Below are 26,852 nucleotides of genomic sequence, written 5' to 3' on the forward strand. Positions count from 1 at the left end.
AGCCGAACACGAGCATGTGTCTCATTTGTATTTTTAGCTCCACCCTAGGTGAGAGGGCTGATTAGCATGAGTGATGAGGTATTTATCAGGCTCTTGCTAATCAGCGTGATAAACAACTTGGCTGTGAGAGCGAGTGAGTATTTTCCACATGTTTTTCTTCCAGTGTTCAAGCTTGCATTGTAAAAACAATTGCTCATTTAAAGGTTCTGATAGAAGTTGGGAAAAGTCAGTCTTTTGTTTTTCTCCTCTTCTTCCTCTTCCATGCACAGACAACGATGAGACTTTCTTCTTTTAATTTCCTCTGAATTATTAGAAAAGTAGCGCTTTGATTTTGCGTTATCTTGCAATAATGCTGATAAGAGACGGGTAGGAGCTCGAACGAAGCGGCGCATTTGTCAGATTTTAAACTCGAAAGTTGAGCAACTTTAATTGAGTCTTAAAAGTAAAAAAAAAAAACACATTCATACAAGTTGTGTGTCTGTAAGCAGACTCACTTCTGGGCTAACACACCTCTGCTGTTGACTAGCTCATTAACAAATGAACACAAACTCAACTCTAGTGATTGAGTTTTCCATCTTTTCCTCCCCTCCCCTCGTTCTCTCTCATGTTGTTTTGACCCTCTCTCCCGTGTCTCTCCCCCCCTAATGAAGGCTAGAATCCCGAGGCTCATTAACACACACTCCCAATTAGCTGTCAACCTTCTCACCAGAGAGAGATGGAGGGGAGAGTAAAGGATGTATGGAGGGAGGACGTGTTGACGGAGCAGCGATTTAAAAAAGAAAAAAAAAAGTTGATGTTTTCAGAAAGCAGTGTGTGTGTGTGTGTGTGTGTGTGTGTGTGTGTGTGTGTGTGTGTGTGTGTGTGTGTGTGTGTGTGTGTGTGTGTGTGTGTGTGTGTGTGTGTGTGTGTGTGTGTGTGTGTGTGTGTGTGTGTGTGTGTGTGTGTGTGTGTGTGTGTGTGTGTGTGTGTGTGTGTGTGTGTGTGTGTGTGAGTGTCTGTGAGAAGGGAGAGGACAGTTCATAAAGTACAGTTTATGAACACTGTCGACACTAAATGACCCGGCTCTGCTTTATCAGCCACTTGGGAATGATTAACGCCACACAAATGTGTGTTTGCCTGCGAGTGTGTCAGAGTGGAAGAAGCTATCACTGCTCGGATGCTTGAGTCATTTGTCGGTTATAGCTTAATTTTTTGAAATAACTTTGAAGCACATGCTCTGCTGATGTCTCGGTTGCCGCTGGCGACGGGGGCCCAATAAGACCCGAGTCACGGAGCACATGGGGGGGTCAGGACCAGGAGCACGGTGGGATCCGGCTGGGCCGGATAGATTTATGGAGTCTGTCTTTATCAGCGGGTGAACGGCTCGTCTCCCTCCGCCAAACAAACGTGTTTGTGTTAAATCCAGCCGGCAGTGTGGCGGCTACTTAAAACGATAACGGTCCATGGAGGCGTTTTCTTCTTTTTATTGATTAGAGAGTAAAGGGGAATGAGCGAGCTCATTTTAAACCGTTACAGCACCTTAACAACACTATTGACAGCGACCATTAGGGTGTTAAAAAAGGAAGAAAATCAATACAGCCCATTTGAAAATAGGACAGTTAGAGAACAATCAGGGTTATGCTAACATGTTGCTTTCCCGTCTCGTGTAGCTCTTAAGTATTTAATTGTCCAAACAACCGAATCGCCAATCGTTTTTGGCTTCCCACAAAAACACAGTGTAAGGAAGATTCAGCGTAAGGGCCAGCGTTATTTTGATGCAGATTTGCACAGTAGAAATGGGACTATATCAGATTTTATCCCAGATTATCGATTTAATAACTCACTTTAAGTTGATCATGGTGAATTTCCATTATTGGGATAATCGTGAATATCGTCACAGGTGACTTGAATAAGCTGTCTAGCTCGCTATCTTGGTCGAGAGGAGAAAAATGTGTCCTTTATTTTTGGAGGGAAACCTTTTGATTCATGACAGTTTGAGATCATTGGATTGTTTTTTACTAAAAGCTATTCAATTAAAAGGTAGTCTTACTTGGTACGCAATTATAAAAGGATCTGTTTCTGAACAGAATGTAAGGATATTCCAGTATTTTTAAGTGCCGTTTGAAGTAAATTTGGATGATTATCGGGATAATATAGGAAATCACGTTTATTTTGTCTGGAATAATTGGAAAAAAAATGAAACTTCACAAATGCAGTGAACTCAACGCTCTGTTGATTTAAATGTGAAAGTGCTATAAATAATGTTCTGCCCCTAAAATTGATGGATGATCATTCTAAATAATCATCATCTCAATTTTGACCATAATTGTGAAGACCAATGCAGTTATAAAACAGCTTCCGTGTGTGTGTGTGTGTGTGTGTGTGTGTGTGTATGTAATTACTGAAACAGCTGTAACATCATCACTACTTGCATTCTTCTCTTCTTCAGACAGAATTGAGAGCAACACAGTGAACATGAGTGAGTGTTTTTAAGTATTTCTGGGGGGGAAGAGGAAGGAAGGCTTGCTGGGACCGACTAAAACAAAACGCTGGCTGATGTATCGCTGATAGCTATGAAGATAAACACGAGCAAAGCACTAATAAACACAAAGGCTGATGGGAATACAAGAGTGCATAAATTAACAGCTGTTTCCGTGGATATGACTTTATGTGTTTAAATCTTCACAGAGAAAATCTCCCAGTTGAAATCCCAGAGAAAGAGGAGAGAATGTTGACTCTGATTTCTCCTGACAGTCTCCTGTCCTGCTTGCCCTCGGGGCGCGCGTGTGTGTGTGTGTGTGTGTGTGTGTGTGTGTGTGTGTGTGTGTGTGTGTGTGTGTGTGTGTGTGTGTGTGTGTGTGTGTGTGTGTGTGTGTGTGTGTGTGTGTGTGTGTGTGTGTGTGTGTGTGTGTGTGTGTGTGTGTGTGTGTGTGTGTGTGTGTGTGTGTGTGTGTGTGTGTGTGTGCGCGCGCTCTCTCCTCTGGTCGGTGTTTGGAACATATGTCTGCTGTCTCCATGGTAACATGATACACCAGAACCACACAGCGGTCCGACCTGAGGTTGTGACTGCTCCTGAGTGGAGGAAGTCATGTGATCTAATCTAGAAGGGAACCAAAGATGTAGGCTGCGTTGGAATAGTCTTTTTCTCTTAGGAAGGTTCCTAACTGAAGAAGTGACCCGGAAGTAAACAAGTGGCCGCCATGATAAGAGCCGTTTAATTCTCTAAATGTAAAGAAAAGGAGCTCCAATGCTTCCTTTCAGAGCTCCTTTAGCATAGGATGCAACGGACCTTCCTATACGAAAGGAAAGGAGATTACGCCGACCCACAATTCTTTGCGAGAGCAACATTTAAAGTGCCGCACACCTCAGCCGTTCATGAAAACAAACGATATGTGCATTTACATATTTAACAATTACTTTCATGCAGACATATAGTAATTGGAATAGTGATGATAAATGTGTGGACAGTGATAATAATTGAATGGTATTTTTATTTATTTCAATCATGTTACAAATGTTTGACAAAAACAAAACTAAAACCACAAATGAAACGTAAATAAAGCAACCGTCAAACAGGAAGGAGGAGCTGCTGGACCTGAAGCCGGTCAGTGAACCAGCTGTTTATAAAACCAACATGTGGAGAAGTGGACGACGCGCTTTTTGTAGTCCATTATTGTAGTTTCTCCAGCGCAGACGCACGTCAATCGCCGGCGCCGATCATCAGCTGTCAATCATCAGTGGCCGCGTTATAATGACGTAGCTTAGTGAAAGTCCGGTCGGATTCTCTGAGCACCGCGGTCGACTTTTCTTAAGTCCTTCTGAGTTCTCCTATCGCCTTTCCTTGACCCCGTGACCTTTTCCCCAGAGGTCAAGGAATAGGAGTTAGGACGTTATTTTTGGACTATTCGACTGCAACCATAGTTTTGGGTCAGTTTCATGGAGACGAGAGAATGGGTTTTATTGATGATAAAAGTGTATTTGGAGGAGGTCTCCTCCGTGTGTGGAAAGAGTTGTTTGAAGCCTTTTGTGGCTTCAGAGGCAGCCGAGTAAAGTCTGATAACTGAAGGATTCCACGTTTGAAAACCTGTTGGGGAAGAAGTGAGTTTAGCAGCTCTGTGCAGCTCGCTCCTCTTCTCTGCTCCAGGATCAAGGCCACATTAGCCTGCGAGTAGCACCACATACCTGGTTCTCTGAGCCCGACTGCTGGTGGTCGCTTACAATGTGGGTTACCTTTGAAAAACACCATTTCAATCCTGTTGTTAAAAAGATGCAATATGTACATTTACATTTTCTCTTCAGAAATAGATACGGGGAGTGCTAGGTTGCACATCTGTTTCATAGAAGCTACAATCTGTGAATATTCTCTGGCTTTATAGATGACTATTAAAGTTTCATTTGATGTTATTTCAAGTCTATTTATAGCTACGTATACTGTACATGTGACATACTGCAGCTTCAATCACACAAAACATCCGTTAGATTTTCTCACCGACGCCTAGAAACCGTCCTCACAACGTTTGTACGTCACGTTTTCTGTTGAGTTCTGGCTGAAAATCCCAAAGCATAGGAATATGCTGCTTAGAATGTTAATGATGGGGGTGTTGGACGTGTTTCTCTGTGTAATAGACCTGGCTTTGTTTAACACTACAGCACCGTGTACGTTCTCCAGCCTAACCAGCTGATTAATGACCCGTCGATCACACCTCACAGGTGTGACGGCCGGGGCACATGTGGACGTTTACCTCTCTGTGACCAAATGAGGGAGAACAAAGCACAATCAGGTCTCTGGGGGCGTTTCTTCACATGGAATGGATTCTTGTATATAATATTTTACTGCAGAACTGGTCACATATATTTTGACACCCCCCCATATATATATATATATATATATATATATATTATAAGTATGAAATGAAGCCAGGGCATGATATACAAAAAGTATAGTGGGCAGAGGGTTCCCTTACATGTGTGACTAAATGGATGCATTATAGAAATACAGCATTACAAATTCATAAGTAGAATAAGCAGAAATATCAAATAAGGAGGACTGTGATGAAGGTCTTCATTTACTATGAGATTCTTCCACCTTAATGGAAAGCTCCATGAAGGCGTAAACATTTAAAAAGTAAACAAGAGTTCTGTTGGAGCAGCTCACTACATCTCAAGTTTCAAGGTGTCTCATTATTGACTTCCATCTTTTATGTATTTATGCTGCGAAGATTCAGGTTGATCAGTCGTTCAGTAAGCTAGGCCCAAAATAATTCCCTGTTATGTATGTAATCAATACACAAACAACATTTAAAAACGGTAAACCAAAAGCTGATTACAATATAAATATGGATAGAATTGCTTCTTATTGTGCTCTCTCTCTCTCTCTCTCTCTCTCTCTCTCTCTCTCTCTCCTCCCGACTGTAGAAAAATGCCAAAATCTGCATTTAAATTGAAAGCTATTCATCTGCATATTTCTGATTATTCAATTAATTTGCCTTCTGTCTATTTCAACCCGACCAATCAGCAGCTTCGCCACGCAGCGGATTTGTTTGCTGCTGCTGCTGTTGGGACGCCGTTGTGTGTGTGTGTGTGTGTGTGTGTGTGTAAACTGTAAATGTGTGTGTGGCTTGCTGGAGCAGAGGTGGGCGATCTGAAAAGCAGCATCGGTTTTTAAAATGAGAATTGAATTGAATATTTGTGGATGTTTAATGCGTCTCCGCGGCGGCATGCCGGTGAACTGGAGAGAAATCTATGCAGAGGAGGGAGGGAGGACAAGGCGGGGGGGAGAGAGAGACCCCCTCATTAGCGGTGGAGAGCGCAGACAGAGGTCAACTGATCTGTGATCTGCGTGTCACCACCTCGATACAGACCCATCCGTCACTTCCAGGCGTTCACACTCAGTCCGAGGCCGGCGCTCCAACGCGGCGCTCAGAGCCGTCGTAACGCAATTCACAAAGCTGGAAAGAGCACCGGAGAGTAGGGGAGGGCAATAAAAGAATATCTCCATAATTCAGGGTATTTAGGCGATTACTATATATTTGATGATATGACAAAATACTGAAAAATAGATTGTTATTCATTCCAAGAACACACAATTCGCTTTGAAATATTCAGTAAATACTAAAACAGATATATATATTGCTCAGTTAAGCTTCAGTTTAGTCAGCAGTCTAGTTTGTAAACAGCCTTAACTCACTGAAGTAGCTCCTTTCTTGGGAATGATTTCTTCTGCGGTATTGCTTTGACTCATGCTTGTTGAGCTGCAGTTTTTTTCTGCATGACGCATGTCACTGTACGTCCGCAGCATAAGAGTCATGTCAACCAATCAGAATACCACGATATGATTTTTTTATCATGTAAAAACCCCTAAAAACACAAATGGTAGGCAATTCATCATCATTATTTTCAGCCGGTCACATTACTCTTCCTGCCAGTCACAGTTACACATCATAGAAAACGGATCATCAAATGGAAAAAAGAATGCATTTAGGTGGAAAATAATGTTGTCCGGGCCACAAAAGTGAGAATATGATGACAACAAGCTTCCCAAAAGAAAATGTCATGTTTATTTTATTGCACCACAGTTATCCAAATAAGTACAATTATTGGACAGTCTATTAAACTGATGTGATTAATACGGTTGTATTTAATTAGTTTTACATTTAAATTCAACAGTAATGTAATCGCAACCCAAAGTGGTGAAAGAAGCAAGTTAATTAATGTGATGGCGCCAGTCGACCACGTTTCCCCGACGATGACGACGACTCGCTGCTGTTAAATCAAATTTAATTAGAAACCATTACAACCACAAGTTCAGCTGCATTACATCATATCACAACGACAAACATTTTAAAGAATTAAGGACTAAACACCACTTTAGTCTGCTTTACTTGCATCACTTGGTCACATGACTTGTTACAGATACAATTTGATGTTTCTGTGAATCTACAAGAAATTAAAGCTTGCGTTACGACATTTGTCCTCGTTGTCCTATTAAAGGACAAAAACTAACTAATCATTGGTCCATTTTCTAGTGTTTATTGGTTGCTACTGAAGATCTTTTCTTAACAATTTTACAAACCTGCAGCACACTGTAGGTTTTGGAAGATTTGACCCGAGCAGGATAAGACAGTGTAGAAGTGGTAACCTGCAGCAGATAAGAAAATATAAAACATCACCTTTTGAATCAGAAAGGTTGATTCACCATGATTCTGTCTTCAGATTCATTTCAGCACATCTCCTTTCACCATACGAACGGCAATTTAAAAAAAAAAAGAATGTAAGATTTGTTAAAATGTGGAAGCAACGCTCGCTTCAAGGTCAGGGAAACGGCAACATGTTGCGTTGCCTGTGATCTATGCGTTGGCAGGAAAACGGAGACCTCGTTGCCTCTTTGTGCTTTCTTCTCTTTCATGGGTTTCTGGCAAACTTGTGTAAAGACGTGGGTGTTCGACACTTCGGAGAGGAGCGTGATTGTCATTCAGGCGGCGTGCGGCTCCTCGGTTGGATGAGGTCACACCAAAGCCCCGCCCTGCATCTCAAGCCAGGAAGTATCGATTTCCTTTAATTGGATAGACGAATGACAAGAGGGGTGGAATGGGGTAGCTCTCCTCCTCCTCTGTTTGCTTGAGGTCCGTCCGTCTTTAATTTGGTGTGCAGGTTTGGCTTATTAGATTCTTACGCCCTCATCCCGGGGAGAAAAGACGAGTTTTCTCCCGTTTTTCTGTTATTTAACGCCCAATCAGATCGCTGTCGCTCAGTAGGAGGAGACTGTGGCACTCGTTGATTACCGTCACCTCACCTGGCATCTCTCTGCATCACACGTCGCTCTGCTGAATGAGGCAAATCCAGTTGTTTTTCAGACCCGCATTGTTTTCACAAAGGTCACATATTGTTTATAACACCTTTTTAAGGAAGCGTGAATATGCAAATGAGCATTGATAAGGTCGAGATTTGAATAAGGCAGATTTTTTTATTTAAAGGAACCTCCCCCGACCTTTCGTTAAATTGTTTAGAATTTTTCTGACATAAGGAAAAGGATACGTGGGAATAAATCTAACAAGTGTTTTTTTTTTGTTGTTTTTTTTCACCCGTGACTGCACTTTTTTATCCCAAATATAATACATGTTTAATTTGAATCCAAATTATTAGGTGAAGCCACTCCATCTATACTCCAGTGTGAGATGTACGTGAAAATAATTATTTTATTAGAAAATGTCGATGCCAATTAGGCAGATTAGCCGACGTAAATACTTAAATTAAAGTCATTTCAGCAGCCAGGTATGGGCCAACAGAACAAGCATGCTAATTTGATTATTTTGTTAATTAAATCAATTATGCAGTTATATTTGTGTAGAAACTGTTAACCAATTCAATAATCATGTTGTTTTACCTGCATGAAAAACAGCATGCTTCAACATTTAATTCCTCTCGTCTTTTAGAACGTTCCAGCGTTACCAGCTTTGATTTATGAAGAAGATGAGAAGAATGTAAAACGCCAGCCTCTTTATTTTTATAGTGAAATCCAGCACATTTACCTGTGATTACACTTAAAAGAGAATCCATCTGTGAGGGATTTTGCATTAGTAGTTTTGTGGTGTAACTGTGTTCTCTTTGCTCAGATAACCGAGTGCAGATTATGCAACGTGAAAATAATAAATATTATTATCATCATTATAGGCTTTACCTGCATCGTAAAAGTATCTGGAGCCAGAAGAAGGAAACGGAATACAATAAAATCACAAAGTGTGAGACCTGATCAGATCGTTTATGTACTTTTACATTTAGGTCATTTAGCTTTTGTCCAAAGCGACTTACAATAAGTACATTTGTCAAAAGAAAGAAACCACAACATGTCATTGCCGATAAAGTAAGAGGTAAATAATAGCAACAAGTGTTAAAGTAGTATCTGTTCAGCAAGGATACCTTAAGAACAACTATAGGTAAGAACATAGAAGTGCTTTTTTTTCTGTCTATACATCAGAGTGTAAAGTGGTATTCTGATTCTCCTCTTCTGCATCTTTGGGGTCCAAAGAGCAAGAACAGTAGCCTTCCTTTTAACGCCTCCTTCCAGCCGCTCGGCCTCGGGCTCGTTAACGAGAAGGCCAATAACTCTGGATCTGGCTATTAATGCATTTTAACGATACAAGGCCTATTATACTTTATGAAAAACATCCACTAGGTTACAGACATCTCTTTCCCACAGTAAGTCCATATGGGGGGGGGGGGGGGGGAGTCTTTTGGGGCCCATCACGTGACACACTCGGGGAAGTTGTAATTACAGGGTTTGGCCACTATGTAAAATGAGCTTTCTTTCATGCATTCGTTCTTATGAATGTGATGTGTGGACCTGCCAAGGGACTACAGACGAATGTTTAAATGTTTAAATAAACAAAGAAATAAACAAAGCTGCTCCTCCATTAAACCCTGCAGCTCCGGCTTCATACGTGCAGGTTAAGAGCTCCGACTTCTTCTTAGAAGCTTTACTCAACGCGTTCAGTGACCTTAAACGGCAGCGTGAGCAGCAGTCGGGTCAAAATGCTGCCATGAATGGATTCTCCCACGTCCTTGTGTTGCTTTGACGCTCCTCTAGCCGAGCACCGCCGCTTCACTGTGGTCTCCGTAACCTTTTATAATCTGTGTAAATCTTTCTCACCTTTGCTCATTTTTCCCACCTGTGTATTTGTGTGTGCGTGTGTGAGAGAGAGTGTGTGAGTGTTTTGGCCACTTGCAATCTAAATGTCATGCGGAGGTACGAGTGTCTCTTCACAGAATGAGGCTGTTATCTTCGTTTCCCTTTCCAACTCACCGTAGGAGTCCTCGGCCCCCATAGGCCTCCATCAACTTGTGTTTCAGACATCCGACTACATCTCCATGGTTACTGGTCGCTCAGTTTTCCTTTTTGAAGTCCGTGTCCCGCGTTGCCAGAGCCCCAGCCGTTTGTGGAGCCGATGAGAGCGGCAGCCCGAGGATATGGCATCGCGTTCAGAAGGAAAACACCGGGGACCGTCGGGGAAATGAAGCCGCAGAGTGGAGGCACTTAGATGGAGCGACGGGAAGTCGACATGTGTGATTTAGAAAAAAAAACCTCTGGTGTGCTTAGCTGCGCTGTCCGGGGCCTGTCTAGTAAAGATTGATTTTTTTTTTATCATTTCTTTTTTATTTTTTTGCTTTATGAAGGAAATCAGAGCCGTGCTGTTGTGAGGTCTTCTGTGGCCATGTTGTCCGTCAGCGTAACGGCTCGTTGCTCAGTGGTTGTTCTGCTGCATTGTGCAAATGTTACCGAGCTATATCAAGAGTAAGTCAGAGTAACGATGATTGTTGGAGATGCTGTGAATTATGGATTTGATTTTGGTAGAGTTGTGAAACGTACCCCGCGTGGAGATCACCATGGTTATAGGATTTACTGTACTGGCGGATGGGGAAGAAGATACCATCAAAAGATAAATTATAACACGCTTCATGACAAAGTACCTTTTTAGACCGGATCAGCTACTGTCCATATTTGACTCTAAATGGACCTGTCAATCAGCAGGTAAGCCCCGCCCCCTAAAGAATCCCCTGCTTTCTGGTCTGGTGGACTCTAAATGGACCATAATGTACTAAATGAACATCATGCTGGATTGAAGAAGACTTGAAACTAGAGATTGAGACCATAAACTCATGTTTACAATGTTTACTGAGATAATACATCAAGAGAGAAGTAGGACCATTTTCTCATAGACTTCTATACAACCAGAGAGGAGTCGCCCCCTGGTGGCCAGCAGAGAGAAGTAGGACCATTTTCTCATAGACTTCTATACAAGCAGAGAGGAGTCGCCCCCTGGTGGCCAGCAGGGAGAAGTAGGACCATTTTCTCATAGACTTCTATACAAGCAGAGAGGAGTCGCCCCCTGGTGGCCAGCAGGGAGAAGTAGGACCATTTTCTCATAGACTTCTATACAAGCAGAGAGGAGTCGCCCCCTGGTGGCCAGCAGAGAGAAGTAGGACCATTTTCTCATAGACTTCTATACAAGCAGAGAGGAGTCGCCCCCTGGTGGCCAGCAGGGAGAAGTAGGACCATTTTCTCATAGACTTCTATACAAGCAGAGAGGAGTCGCCCCCTGGTGGCCAGCAGGGAGAAGTAGGACCATTTTCTCATAGACTTCTATACAAGCAGAGAGGAGTCGCCCCCTGGTGGCCAGCAGAGAGAAGTAGGACCATTTTCTCATAGACTTCTATACAAGCAGAGAGGAGTCGCCCCCTGGTGGCCAGCAGGGAGAAGTAGGACCATTTTCTCATAGACTTCTATACAACCAGAGAGGAGTCGCCCCCTGGTGGTCAGCAGAGAGAAGTAGGACCATTTTCTCCTAGACTTCTATACAACCAGAGAGGAGTCGCCCCCTGGTGGTCAGCAGAGAGAAGTAGGACCATTTTTTCATAGACTTCTATACAAGCAGAGAGGAGTCGCCCCCTGGTGGCCAGCAGAGAGAAGTAGGACCATTTTCTCATAGACTTCTATACAACCAGAGAGGAGTCGCCCCCTGGTGGCCAGCAGAGAGAAGTAGGACCATTTTCTCATAGACTTCTATACAACCAGAGAGGAGTCGCCCCCCTGGTGGCCAGCAGAGAGAATGACAGTTTAAGGCACTTCAGCGTGTACTTAAACTTAATAAGCAGATTATTGTGGGTGCTTTGAATTATGGGACGTGGAGAGTTGGATCAAACGTTTTGCATTAGATTGGATGGTTAAGAAGTGGGCAGGCTTTGAGTGATACTATGCTAGGACGAGGGAGAATGTTTCCTTTTTCATCTCTACCTCATCGTCCTCGTTATGCCTCATCTAGCAGACGTTGATCTGCTCGACCGGCCGTGCTGCGATGACATCTGAAAATCAATCGTTTCCCTTGAATGAATGAGGCTTCTGCCACATTGTTTTGGAAAGTGTTTGTCCACTCATATCTCAAATCCATATCTCTTCTTATCTCTCTCCACGTTGCTCTGTTGGCTGCTACGATCCACAGACTGCGAAGTGGTGAGGTTTTAATACGACAGCGGTGACGAGCTATTCGCCCCAAGGTCCAGTTTGATTGGATGATAATTGAAATCAGCCCGAGTGCAGGATGAGTCGGCAAACATTTGAAACCATTTTACAGAACAGTAAAGATGTGGATTTGACATCTGATACATAGATTATGCATTAAACAATACATAAATGAACATGTAACACACTGGATTAAAACTTCTTTTCAGTGGTTTCTTTAAAACATATTGAATTTGCAGACCATAAAGGAAGTTGTTTCACCATCTACTCATTAATTTCACCTCAAACTTCTTTCTAAATGAAAAGTTCTTTTTCCGTTTGATAACTTTATGATAATGAGCCAATTAAAGACTGCGGGAGTACAAGTTTAATCTCGGCGAGTTCACCGTGGTCGTGTGTCACGGTGACCCGGCTGTCTAAGGTGCTTACCACACAACCGGAACCAATCCGGCTGGAGAACGTCGGTGCATGTCGCCTCCCTCGCTCCCTAATGTCCTCTCCCCACTGTACACTATTATGAAGCACTAATAAATACTGATGAAGAAGAAGAGTCCATGCCATTAGGGTCATTACCATACCGTTTGTTAGCAAGTATGAAGAAAAGTTATCTTATTAAAGAGCCACTAATGGTTTTTTTTTTTTTTTTTTTTTTTGCAGCCAGCTAAATAAAAAGCTATGCACCAGTGTCTTTTTATTTTTTCTTTGAATGGAGGAGAGTTTCGGCCTTGTCTGTCCTGAGCAGACACGATCACAACAAAGGCCGAAGCAGCTCTTTTGTGGGAGCTGACGGCCGGGTGGACTCGAGTGTTTGCTTCCATCGTCCTCCTCTTTGCTCCGACGTTCCCGCGGTCAGATTGAGTGACGACGTATGAAGGGAAGTGTCATCTGTGTGCTCCCCATGTCAAACAAATAAGATAGTTGCCCATATAGATAATAAAAAGCAGTTAAAGTGGTGATATGTTTTCACGATATTGTCATAGAAACATTCAAAAAGCCCTCGGAGGAAATGATGCTGGAGCCTCATGTATTAACCTCGAACACACACTATACCAAAAACAGGCATTCAAGCTTCCCACACAAACTCTCCACACTTTTGAAAGTTATGTTTTGTTATATATATGCGTGTTGATAGTCGTGGCATTGCCAGTTAAAAGCTCACATACTTGATTTTCAGTTGCAGAAGGTGACAGAAGTAACAGCTGGTGCAACAAACACTGAGGACAGGAACCATCGCCGGCTGTGGAACAGCAACGATTAGATGATTGACAGAAACTTAATCACCAACCAGTTTAAAGCTATGGTTATGATTTGGAATAAAAAAAGTCCAGTCAGTCTATCAGCCGTAGGCCTGCATAGAAATTGACCAATGGGAGCCATTGCTCCGGAAGGCTCCCATTGGCTCGTACCCTCCATCCAATCCCCTCGTCTCCCCTGCTCCTCGTCATCCCGCCTCGTCCAATCGTGGAACACTGAGGGAAGGGGTTTGGTTGGGGGGGCGGGATCTTTTTTCAAATCTGTCTCAGAGGATTTTCAGAATGTAGATCATCTTTAATAATCAATGAATCGCTATATTTCCTGCTTTTCTTTGCTTTCTTTTATATCAAACTAAACTGAATATTTCAGGACCTCCTCAGACTTTGAATAAATGGAATCTTTTTATACTATTTCCTGACATTTTGTCCAACAGTGAATCGATTAATCTGGAAAATTATCATCGGGTGAATCGATGTCGAATCATGTTTATTTTTCGACCTCAAGAAAAAGTGGATTTCATGTGAAATTCCTCAGTTGAAGCAGAATGAAGCAACTACACTCACTTTTAATAAAAATACCACCAGATGACCCAGATTAAGTCATTTGAAGTAGAGATGAAAAGAGAAATTTCACAGCCCCAAAAATAAATCGGTGCGCCCTAAAGCGTGGTGTAGCGGCGAGCTAGCTCGTAGCCGGCATCGACTCACGTTGAAACCTGAAGTGCGTCTCCGGCTCTCCCTCCCTGCGTTTAGCCTGGCTTTAGCATTGTGCAGTCAGCTAGCAAATGTCATTAGTTCAGTTACCCTCTCCTCTCGGCCCTCTGAGATTTGTCGCTGTTCACACAGACGTGAACAGCTGAGTTCACCTCAGTCTGTTGTGTGTGAGGGAGCACACTAATTGGTTTATCCAGTCGGATTTATTTCCAGTGTCCTGTCGCTGAAGTCTGTTCAATATTTACATCATAATGCTGAGCTCAAGTGGGATTATATTTTTAAAATCAGATTTTTTTATTTTTTATTATTTGCCTCCAAATCTCACTGTGAGCGTTTACTGAGTTGGACTGGAGTGGAAATAATGTAATGCTGTATTAAATCATTATTTTTTGTCGTTTAGTGTTTCCCGTAGCCGTCTGTTTTTTTTTAGAATCCTTCTCACGATACTCGTCATACACAGATGTGTGTGTCACACACACGTCGATGCAGGGATGTTTCTCAGATGTCTTTTCCCTCCTTTCCATGTCATGATGTCATGGGACTCTGCTCCTCGCTCACTTCTTCCATCCCTGCAACGCTTTAATTACTTTATCCCTCATTTCTCTCTCTCATCCCTTTCTCCTTCACTCCGTCGCCCCGGGCTGCTCCTCATTCCTTTTAATTAATCCACACAGATTTAGACACCTTCACCCTGCTGTGAATGCGTACCACACAGACACACACACACACACACACACACACACACACACACACACACACACACACACACACACACACACACACACACACACACACAGGCGATCCCCTGTAGACAATAACAAGTTTAAGTGATCTTGCCTCACTTTGAAAGTTTTTCTCAGGAGATGGATGTAAAGAAGTTGTTGTTTGCTGTGGTTGACGTGGTGTTTCTGCGTCGCAGGGCTCCAACGGAAGCATGCAGCTCATGGAGACGGAGTTCTCCAAAACCCTGGGAGAGATGGTGGCCCTCCATCTGCACCACCAGAAGAGCATCCCGGCCTTCCTCTCCGCCGTGACCCTCGACCTCTTCAGCCGACAAACGACCGTCTGAAGTAACTCGACACCGACTCAGACACCAGTGCAGATTTAAGATTTTTGTTTTTAATTTGACGTTTTTTTTCCCCCTCTTCCTCCGTCTCATGCAATATTCAGAGTGTGTTCTTTCAGCCGACATGAATAGTGCAGTCAGCGCTGTGTTGTGGAGGATGGACACCTTCTTTGATGGAATGCTTCCATCCTGTGTTAAAAAAAGGCTAAGAAAGTGACTTGGTTTCCCTATTTGTACGCTGAATATTTCATCAATGACACTTTGAGAAGTCCGCTTTTTCTCAACGTGACAAAGTTGTCATAAAAATGAAACACACGAGCCTCTGATGTTTGGATTTGGAGCGTGCTTTTTTCTTTTTTTTTACGTGGGAGTTTGAAGTGCACTTCCCACCAAACAGTGTGGAGAAAGCTTCATGCGGTTCTCTGGATCCGCAGTAGATACGACGTATTTACTGCACGGAGTCTTCGACGCTTTTTTAAAATGTGTTATACTGCCTTTGGAGTCCTCTCTCCAGGGCCTCATGTAAAAGGTTGTGTTGTTAGAACTAGTCCAAGCCAATCCTGTTTTAATACAAGATCTGGGGATTCTTGTTTTTTCTTTCCCTTTTTTCTCATTCACGCCCCGATACGCACATATCAACATTTGAAGATCTTTTTCATTAGAATGTAGGGCAGTCACGCCAAATGTATGATTTCTTTTGTTGTAGTTAAATTTATTATATTATGATTTTAATTCATTCATTCTCATGCTGTGTTCAAACCGTAGACTGTCCGAACTCCATTCAGAAAACAAGCAATTTAAAAGTTATTGCTTGTCGTCTTGCGGACAGACCTAACGAACCACGACTAATGACTTTTTACAAGTCGGCAACATTATTTACATATTAATGGATCCCTTTTTATCCGTTCATTGCAGTTCACTCGCAGAAAAATAGTGTATTCTGTGTTCATACCGGCGTAGTAAACCAGCCGATGTGTGGCTTGTGAATACAGCTCAGTGAAATTCACCGAGCACCTCTGGGTGGCAACTTTGCCTTTTATGCCAGATCTGCAATAATCACAGCCAGTGATGCGTTAACATTTTCCAACTAGCAACCATCTGCCCGGCGATTGCCCATATACAAAATTGCCCCAAAAAACGTAATTAACGAACAATAATCCCGACGCCAAACTCTGAGAAAGTAAAAAATAGGTGGAGTCATTTCTGATGTTCTAGATGGCAAACAGCCTTCACAGTTACTACGGCAACAACTCACGTGAGCCAGTGATGGCACAGCGAATGAACGCATTAGATTAGGTTTCCTTTAAATTTAATTGAGATTTTCTTTCTTTCACAGAAAACTTTTATGTATTTTTTTTGGTTTCCTCCCACATGCTTCATACATGTTGTTAATAGCGGCAGCTTCACAATGCATTTGTTTCTCACTGCTGTAGCCTTTGTGACAGAAAGGGTTGGATCTGAAATAAATCCTTCCCGTTTTGAATTTACTTAATGATCGCGTGTGCGTCGAGTACGAACATGATATAAGACGAGGGGGATGTTTCTAGGCGGCGATAAAGAGAAATGGCAGAAATAAACACGGGCTGAAGAGGAAGCGAGAGAGTCATCCAATAAAACTGTGAAACCAAAGGAAGTGAGCACAGAATAAAGCCACTTATCACGGCGACAATATAAGAACTCCAGCTGGTGCAGCCATATGTCTCATGAGAAAACATATTGTCCTGTACAGTACATGCCACATACTGTCCTTGTTTTTTTCATTCATTTTCACAACACATCCCTGCAGGCTCTCGCCTGGAGGTGATATTTTAGAGGTTTTATATAAACTGCTTCTTCTGCAGCAGCGCAGCATCCTCACTATTGTGTGCATCCAATACAATTACTGTACCTCCTTTATTGTTTTGAAATTGAAATGCAAATGTAATCAATAAAGCATACGCGTGTGACTGGCTGTTGAACAAATTGACTTGACTTGAAAGAATATTACTTTTTGCAGCAGCTTTAGATGCACTGCGCCTCCCGGCCACGACCACGTCGCTACGGCAACGCATCCAGAGGCTGCGAGAAACCAGAAGAGTTAACAGAGTGTGGTGCGTTGCCAGGTGTGGCGCGTTGCCAGGTGTGCTGCGTTGCCAGGTGTGGTGCGTTGCCAGGTGTGCCGCGTTGCCAGGTGTAATGACTCGGTTCGGTTCTCCAAAAGGCCGTCAGTCCCAGGTTTCTTCCAAAACGGTTGCACGGTTGACAAATAAACCACAAAAATTACATTTACGCACTTTCCTGTTTCTTGGATCTCTTGAACCCACACAGACCGGCAGGTCCGACCCCCCCCTCCCTATGTGCTTATATCATTCATGGATTTACACTGTTTGGGAGAAGGGCAATTCATTGCAACCACTAAATAATTCATTTTTTTGTTTGTTTTGTCTTGTGATTTCTATTAATTTCAATGGTAGAACTCGTTGGACCTCTCAACATCTGTCTTGATGAAGGAGCCTCTTCAAGTCCTGTATCCACGGGCCTCGTTAAAACTCGGGCCCTCTAAGGGTTGGGGCCACTCTAGGTTCAGATTTACATCATCCATTTTCATCATGGCCTCCAGCTCGTCACAGGATGCAGACCGCTTTGTGAGAGAAACTCGCAAGGTTCTTCCTCGTATTTGAAAACATTTTGAAATTGGCTCAACAACAACAACAGCAGTTCAGTGCAGAAGAATCAACATGCTGAGTGCTCAGATTCCTGGTAAAACTTGAATACTGCGTTTCTAGTGGTTTGTTTTTTACGATCGTTTTTCTATATTATCTTTTTCGCTATGCAGTGTTTTCAGCATCCCATAAACCTTCAACCGTCGTACTCGAGGCTCACGAGTCGTAGCAGCACATCTCCACTAATACAGTCCTTGTATTTCTTGAATGCTGGACTTAAGGACCTCTTTGTCATCATTGTGAAAGAAGCTTATGGAAGGTGAAGCATAACCAACTCTCTATAGTTGAGATCAACGCCACAATAACTCCGCTAGCATCCCAGAAAGATGGCGTCCAGTTGAAGGACATGGAGGACATAATTTCATCAGACGAGGATCGGGAGGCCAGAAAAACGAGAGTCGACCGTGTGCAAGTTTATTATTATTAAGCCTTTATTTAACCAGGTAAACACTTGAGACGCTGGAAGCCTTCGAGGAGGTCGCAAAGTCAGACTCGGATAAACTAAAGAGGTACTTTGGGATTTGTGGAGAAGATCCCCGGCCTGTCTGAGGATGAAGCAGACTTGGAAATGCTGCTTATTTTCTTGTTATTGTCCTCGTCTCCAGCGAGGCCGTCGCTAGTCCGCCGTGTATTCCTGTACTTACAGAATGGCCTCTAGCGAGAGCCGAGCAGAGCGGCCGTTTAAATTCATGTCATCGATGTTTGAGCGGTTTATTTCTCCATTTCCCCAGAATGGACTGACTCAAAAGTAAAAACAATAGGAGTATTTTTCTGGACAGGATGAAGATAATGGTTAGTTCCACAACAGGAAGTAGATACGATGTCATGAATGTCTTCTTCATCCTACTTCTGTCTTCCACCTGTGTACCGTAATCCTATTTTTCCCCTCATTCTCTGCTCTTCCCGCTTTTTCCTTCCACTGTTTTATTCATTCCCTTTATCTTTATTTCATCAGCCCATCATCTCGCAGTCGAAAACAATTAGCACAGCCCCGGATATCTCATTAACTATGAATTGAGCGGTAGGCTGAGATTGAAAAATGCCAAAGCCGAGCTTTTATAAACTCGCAGAATTCATTCCGATTTCACGAACCAATCCTCGCCGAGACGTAAACAATTTTATTCGGAGCAGAAATAATTGTAAAGGTGGGCACTAAATCTTTAAAAGCAATTCTCATGCAGGTTTATATGAAAAAAGGTATAAGAGTGACTCGGCTGGAAACAGGTGAGACGGGGACCTGTCTTTCTTTCATCTCTAATCCCTCGTTTCTTCCGATCTATACCTTCCTCGCTACATTCTCCGTCTGCCTTCCTCTCCCACAGGAAGTGACTTCCTCTCTGAAGTGAGTCTTTCTCTCCCACCTTTTTCCTTTTCACGTTGCCCGTTCTCCCCCGTGTACATACTGTGATGTGTTGCCGGGACAACAGTTGAACCCAACCTGAAATCCCATTTGGTGATTGCAGCTGGTGCTCATGGTTTTAAAGCTGTATTCCTTGGTTCTTATTTCCAGTGTCTGTGATAATAAACGAGTACATTTCATGAAACCTGGAAACCTTTTCCCTGCACGGCTGCCTTCTCACGATGTCGAGGGATCGCATGGAAATGGATCTTCAGGTAATCTGATGTGGCGAGCCAGAGCAGTGAGCTGTAAGCATCGGGGTTTAAATACCTGATCATTAACCGACTCGGCCTCGACTGCTATGGATTTCTGTTTTCCTGTCGTGAGAGATTATTCCAGATACTTGATGTGTGTTCCGACTCTTTACACATGAAACGATAGCCGACTGTTTTCCAAAGCAAAACCTTTTTTTTGTTCTTAAGCGTTGCTTCCCCTCCTTCCAGGCATCCATTGTGCTCCGGTCTCCCTCGGTTCTCAGATACATAAAACTTGACATTTGTAATCCGCCACATTGAACGCTTTTGTTTGAAGCCTTCACGCCGTCGCCGCTTCATAACTCCGCTCAAAGACTTCCTCTGCAAGCTGTTTGTCGCGGCGACTTTCCACAAAGTTCTGACGTCTCGGGTCTCGCAGTCGAGCGATGCCGAGCGTCGGATTGACGAGCTTACGCTGTGTTGTCAGGGAATTACAACAACAGCAGCAGCAGCAAGCACACGCGAGCAGTGTTGTTTTTCAAGAACTAAATCGCTGTTCTGCAGCCAACTTCGGAAAAACATCAATTGTCAGTGTGTGCTTGAAAGCGCCGACAGGCAGATCCTTCAAAACACACTGTGCTCCGTCCTCGTGGCGATCACGTACCTGACAAACACCCGAAAGGAAGGCAACTGCTCGGTGTGATGGATTACAATAATCAACCACATTTCAAGTTCCTGCAGGTTGATTTTCATGCTTTTTCCTGACGTGCACTTATTATGAGAGGCACCCTGGAAGGTGGGGAACCGGCAGGATCGGCATCTGATGATTAAACTGTGAGGTAAAATCTCAGAGAGGCAGGAAGTGTTTGATGGAGAGTTTCAGAAAAGAAAATCTAGGAAACTGAAAGATACTTAAAAGAAATCCACACATGACTTCAGGCTGCACAGACGTGGCAATATGAAGATTTCACAATTATCCTGGCCAAAAAAAACACAATATTATCCCTTCAATCGTCAAAATATTGACGCTTAAATGGCAGTAAAACGTACTGGAATCTCTTGAACTTACATTTTGTAGAGAATCAAATGTTTGTTTTGTGAGTACATTTTGTAATCATAAGTAATTCAACATTCTTGATTGTGATGTACTTGATAACGATACCAGAAATGTAATACTTTGTCTCGGTGCAAACTTTTTAAAAGCAGTAATCCAAGTACAGGAGCCACAAATAAAAGTAAAATAAATGAAATAAAGTAAAAAAAACCTTAAATAACATTACAATAAGAGCATGCATTGTAAAAAAAATGTAATAAAGTTCCTCCTGCATGACTAAAGCTCAAAGATATATGATCATTTTTAAATAAGGCTCTATTTATTGTTTTTTTAACTTCTCTACTACGGCAGCTAGACAGCTTCTTACAAGTCACTTGTGTGATAGTCCTCCATCTTCCCACCCCTTGTTGTTTTTAGCCCAAACATGCTCAGAAACACTCATGCTGGTGAAATGTGGCCTCGCCTGACGTTCCGGCTGCATCAGCAGGGAGAGGCTACATCATGATCATCCTCTGGCACAGCAATTAGCCAAAGCTAACGGGACGCTAACGCCCTCAGAATTAGTGGCGGACCCGAGAGAGGCGATTGGGACGGCGAGGGGTCAAAGTTCCACATGTGATGATGGAGCGGCTCCGTCAGCTCGTCTCCGTCCGTTAAACCGGAGGTGTTGCAGCGCTTCACATCTGGCCAGTAACTCCTCTAATCCTCTCATGCAGCACACATGGCTGTCCAGAGGTCCAGGCAGGCCGGCCTCTTGGCACACTCCAACATGGCCGCCGAGCCGGAGAGTGACGGTTTGGCAAATTAGAGCACTTTTTAATTTGCCTTGATCTTTCGTCTGAGCCTCCTTCAATCCAGGGGAGCGAGCGAGCTCCTGTGCAGGAGTCCTGTTTGTGCATCTCGACCAGTTTTTATATATTTTTTTTTATGGTGAGATATTTATGAGGAAGGCTTAAACGATCAAATGTGTCCTTTTAGCCTTCCTCCATCCTCCACGTATCATCATTTGGCTTTTAAAGTGACATTTAGACTCTTAGGGACAACAATCTGCAGCTGCTATTAAGTTACAGAGTAACTCACGATACGATATCACAATATTTTACCCACGATAACGATATCACGATTCATGATATATTGCAATAAATCGTCTACGATATGCATCACGATATCTGTGTATCTGAAGGAGAAATAGGGTAAAGTAATAGGATAAATACCAGTGAAAAGGCAAAAGCAGGAATTAATCGTATAATTTATTCACTGCATTGTGGTTTCAGAGTCGTAACTTCGTCACTCTTTAACACACTGCGTGACATCATTCCATTATAGACATAAACTGGCAAAGGTCTTACATAAATGTTTATTGTGCTTCTGGAAGTGAAGATGGGGGTCCGCAAGGCGCCATGTAGGTGGAAAAGTGTCTTGTTTGTGATCAATGTGTTTTTTTCTTCTTTTCCATATAAAAATGTATTGGAAAAAAACTGTCAAAAAGTCCAGAGGAGTCATGAAGTAGCGCCTTAATAAAAATCTCAAGAAAATTTAAATTAATTATCTAAACTTTAAAACATGTAATATTGATATTTGGCACCAGTGTATCGCTAACGTATCGCGGGCCGGAGTATCACGATATATCGATATTTCAATGTATTGTCCCTCCACTAGCTGCTAGTTTAAAACAGATTTGAGACTTGTCCCGCTCTGCTTCCAGATGACCGGCCCTCATGAGAGCTGGTTGGATACGTTCGCTGTAACCGCTGACCTAATTACTCATAAGTCATGGTGTTCGCCTCTCAGCCGGCCGCGACCTTTCTCTCACTTACACAGTGTATTATTAATGGTGTGTGTGTGTGTGTGTGTGTGTGTGTGTGTGTGTGTGTGTGTGTGTGTGTGTGTGTGTGTGTGTGTGTGTGTGTGTGTGTGTGAGACCTCCCTTTTAGCCCGTTGGTTTAAATGCGTAGTAATAGAACGGTGAGAATGTTTCCCTTTATGACCGTTACCATCCTGATCTATCGAGCCTCCCTTTTTTGTCTGACCCACATTAGGGGGGGGGGCTGTCAGCACGCCTAACTCCCCTTTTTAAAAGGTTATTTTAAGACGACCTCCGAGGCTCTGTGGGGGGGGGAGGATCAAAAACACTGGAAGTGACTCTCCTGGATCTTCCTTAGCCCCTTATTCTTAGTTCTGTTTCCTGCTTCTTTCTGCTTGTTTTCATCTCTTTCAGTCCTCATATCTCTCCCCCTTCCGATCCTTCCATCTTCCCATCCTCCCATTGTCTCATCCTTCCATCCCTCCATCTTCCCATCCTCCCATCTTTCCATTGTCTCATCCTTCCATCCCTCCATCCTTCCATCCCTGCCGGAGGTGTCACTTTAAATGGCATGTGGAGAATGAAGGAGGGGGAGTTATTGTCTGTTTCTGTACCCGTCGATGGCTACAGAGTGATGGGAGGCGAGACAGGCACATATAAAAAGACGGATATTTTGGTCACTGCAGCTTCACAACTACGTCGGCGTCGCTTTGATGGGCCGTCTAGAAAAAGGGCAGACTGCTTCAAAACGTCGACTTAAACGCAGGTTCTCTCACCACTGCGGGCAGGAAGTAATACCACCGGGTAGTTGGGCCGACCTTTTCAACCGTCCCACCAGTGTGCAGGACTGGACTCTTCCACTCTGCTCCCCCGGGAGTGCTCTTTAATTGTGTCACAAATCAGTTCTCCTGTTGTTTTGAAAGTGAGGGAATGAGGGGGGTTTTGGGGGACGATGATGTAACCGTGGCGACATACCCAAAACTCCACCTTCCTTTTTGGTTTAGAATCCCCCAGATAAGGAGATGTGAGGATAATGAGCAGATCCCGCTAGGACGGGTTCCCGTCTCCCGCCGCCAGCCACCCTTAAGCCACTTGTACCGCCGCGGTTTAAGATAAGGAGGCAATGAACGCCGCCGGTGTCGCAATTTCCACCCGGTTCTCTGGATGTAATGGGATTGTGTGCCTGTGAAGTACACCCCCGTTATGAATCCGAGGTGTTGTTTCAGCCGTCGGTTCAGGCCGTTTGTTTTTATTTTTCATTTTAGATCACTTGCACGCTTTCCTACTGTTCAATGACATTTGTTAAACAGACATTTTTGCTTTGAGGACGGTTGGATGAGAGAATCAATAGCACTCCCTCTTTTTCCCTCTGGAAAGTCAGGTAGCTTTAACAGAAGCACATTTATGTCCCTTTTTTCAGAGCGTAGCTGTGAAGGCTACCAGCGTTGTAGCCGGCCTCTTCGGTGGGTACGTGCCAGTACGTAGCCATGGCCCTGCCCTTTGTATCTTCTTTTGATACGGTTATCGGTGGGCCCATGTGTTGAGTTTGCCACCATCAAAGAGGAATTCAATTTGGTCTCAAAAGCTAAAAAATGGCCAAATTTGCGAGTTAATATAGTGGCTCCATTTGTATTTAAATGTTTGCTACAGTGGTCCTGAAACGTGGTCATACTATCCTTTTTTTATTCAGCAAGTACCCAAATGTAGTCGCCTGCACGTTTTCTGAAATACAGTTTGTCTTTTCTAACCACTGTATTTTGAAAAGTGAAAGAAAGTAAACACGCTGCCTTGTTCTGGCTGCACTTACCTGCGTCATGCACAGTCAATGAAATTGGACGGTGTAAGTCTGTAGAATAAGGCTGCGTGGGCAGGGAACTGGAGGTAGCCTAGATTTCAGGTGTTTAAAAACTCCAACCACGTCAACCCTTTTGTGTTCGGCACAAAACATCTGAAAATTGCAGGAGGAAGTAGGGAACAACACGCTGTGTAGTTCTTCACAAAAACTCTTTCAGTCAGAAATGCTTTTTTCTCTGCGTGTTAAACACCAAATTTGGGAGTGTGTGCGTTCCTCACTAGGCGGGTAAGTCGCTCGCTCGCTGCCAAGGCCGAGCTCCAAACAGGCCTTTCATCCGCGATGCCAATGCAACATGACATCACTTGAAGCGTTGTGTTTTGACTGAGGTTGTCTCGGCTTTGTCACGATCCATTTCCATCCAAGTGTTTTTTTTCCTGCAGCACATTTGGCCCGCGTTACCGTTCTTAAAAAAAAGTGTGTAAGTTTGCCAAGATATCTTAACATGTTTCTTTTTTCCTTGAAGTGATCTAACAGGATTATTATTTAACCAGAAGCCAAAAACTGTTCGCTGATATCAAGTCAGTGTCGGATGAATTGATATGAATTATTAATCATTGTGAATTCTTTATGGCGTGTGATGTGGTAAAACTACAAAACGCCTACAAGTTCTATGTATATGCGATCGATGTGAAGCACACATCGGAAAGCCTCGAGTCGTACACAGATTTTTAGGTTAAACCAGATTTCCACACATTGCTGTTGCTTTTTTTTAAATTTGAATTTGTACAGACATCGTTGATGTAGGGTGGTGTAGTGGGTAGCACTGTCGCCTCACAGCGAGAGGGTCCTGGGTTTGATTCCCGGGTCGGGTTCCTTCTGTGTGTGCATGTTCTCCCCGTGTAAGCGTGGGTTCTCTCCGGGTTCTCCGGCTTCCTCCCACAGTCCAAAGACATGCAGGATGGGGATAGGTTCATTGATGACTCTAAATTGCCCGTAGGTGTGAATGTGAGTGTGAATGGTTGTCTGTCTCTACATGTCGGCCCTGTGATAGACTGGCGTCCTGTCCAGGGTGTACCCTGCCTTCGCCCAATGACAGCTGGGATCGGGTCCAGCCCCCCCGCGACCCTGAATACAGGATAAGCGGTAGACAATGGATGGATGGATGGATGGATGGATTGTTGATGTAACCCCACCACTTTTCATGTTCCCCTCAGGATGAACTATACTACCTTTTATTTCACTTCTGGACTGTACGGTAGCATGCCCATGTTAGCATTTAGCTCGCTCTCTCCGTCTCGTTGAAGTGGCTCGATGCCGCGGCTCGATGCCGCGGCTCGATGCCGCGATCACAGATCACAGTCACTAATGCACTGGGGCAATGGAATCATCATTTCGACATGTTCTCTTATATAAAACCCGATGTCTTACCGCCGCTAGATTGGAGTGATGTTTGTAATTACATAATTATATACATTTGATGCTGGATTATAGTGCTGCCTTGAAATTAACTTAATAATAATGAGTAAATTAGATTGTTGACCTTTAGAAGACTTTATGACCTTCAACCTCAGTTAAACCAAGTCTGCATCAGGTTTAATAATCAGATCCCTCTGCAGGGATTCAAGGCACTGAAAGCATCTGATACATGTTAAGTGTTTTCAAGGACACCTGTCGAGTTAAATGGTCATCATGTCGGGTGTCGAACCCTTTTATCGCTCTTACTCTAACCTTGGATCAATTTTGGAGCGTCAAGTCAGGACCTGGTGACCAAATCTGTTTATTCTGCCGTCGCAATATCCTGTTTGAGCTAAAAGTAATAAAAAAGTGAATTTGAGATAAGTCTTAATTAATAAGAATACCACTACTGTTAATTACACTGGTTTTAATGGTAAAAAAAATGGTTTAAAACAGCATCAACTGTCATGCTTGAACATAACTTCCGTTTGTTCCTCGATGGTTCTCTGCAACACAGTTGAACGTCTCTCAGCCGTGGCTCAGAGGTGAAGTGAGTCGTCCTCAAACCGGTTCGATCCTGGCTGCTCCGGTCCGCAAGTGTCCTTGGGCAAGATGCTGAACCCCCAAACATCCCCGAGTGCTGAGTCATCAGAATGTGAACGTAGACGTGTCATGTTTGAGTGGTCAGAAGGCTGGAGAAAGCGTTTTGTAAATGCAGGTTCATTTATATTATTTAGTCAAACTTTCATTCATAAATCAGTACTTTCATGTGTTAAGGGGTATCTGGAACATACAGACCTTTATTCCTAAAATCTCTCTGTGGTGTCGGCATTTTAAATCTGATGCCCGTTATTTATCGCCTTTCAGACCTTGAGTCTCTTTCTATACCACATCTAGGCTAGTTAACACGGCTTCTCTGGCACAGCAGTGGGGTTTAAGTGATCATGTGACTTTAACACAGTTTACCCTTCTTAACCCTCGAAGAACAGCAGCGCGACGTGTCTCAGGCTCATTGTCTTTGTCGAATTTATCTAAAAACTTTACCCCGAGAGACGGATTACCTCAAAACAAATATCTTCAAAAGCCAGCTCAAAACCACCGGGTATACGTGGGTAATAAAAAAACTTACCGGGACGTTGTCTAGCAAAAAGGAATCGACTAAACAGAGTTGAAATGTGTAAGTCCTGAGTGTGTCTGAGAACGGTCCGGTACGGTGGATTCTCCAGGAAAGGAGACAGTGAAAGAAAGGCTATTTTATTGTGCTCATTTAAATGTTTTCACAAGAAAAAGAAAAAGAAAGATAGAAAGCCTCCTGAGAGATCCTATGGCAGAGCGTTCTCTCTCTCACTCTCTCCCTTACTCTCTCCCTTACTCTCTCAAAAACATAAGGAACAAAACTCCTCAAAAACAAAAAAAAACAGAAC

At 43.3% G+C, this 26,852-nt stretch overlaps 1 protein-coding gene across 2 annotated transcripts in view; it reads left to right on the forward strand.

The window, feature by feature from the left end:
- Nucleotides 1-16,976, forward strand: part of mad1l1 (mitotic arrest deficient 1 like 1) — a 54,441-nt gene extending 37,465 nt beyond the window's left edge. For both annotated transcript variants that reach the window (XM_084005881.1, XM_084005882.1), the window contains one exon: nucleotides 14,879-16,976. In XM_084005881.1, the coding sequence (XP_083862007.1) occupies nucleotides 14,879-15,028 (150 nt within the window). In that variant the 3' untranslated portion in view covers nucleotides 15,029-16,976. The remainder of the gene's footprint in view (nucleotides 1-14,878) is intronic.
- Nucleotides 16,977-26,852: the final 9,876 nt, after the last annotated feature.

Source organism: Eutrigla gurnardus, assembly GCF_963514095.1.
Source record: "Eutrigla gurnardus genome assembly, chromosome: 3".
NCBI classification, from domain to species: domain Eukaryota; kingdom Metazoa; phylum Chordata; class Actinopteri; order Perciformes; family Triglidae; genus Eutrigla; species Eutrigla gurnardus.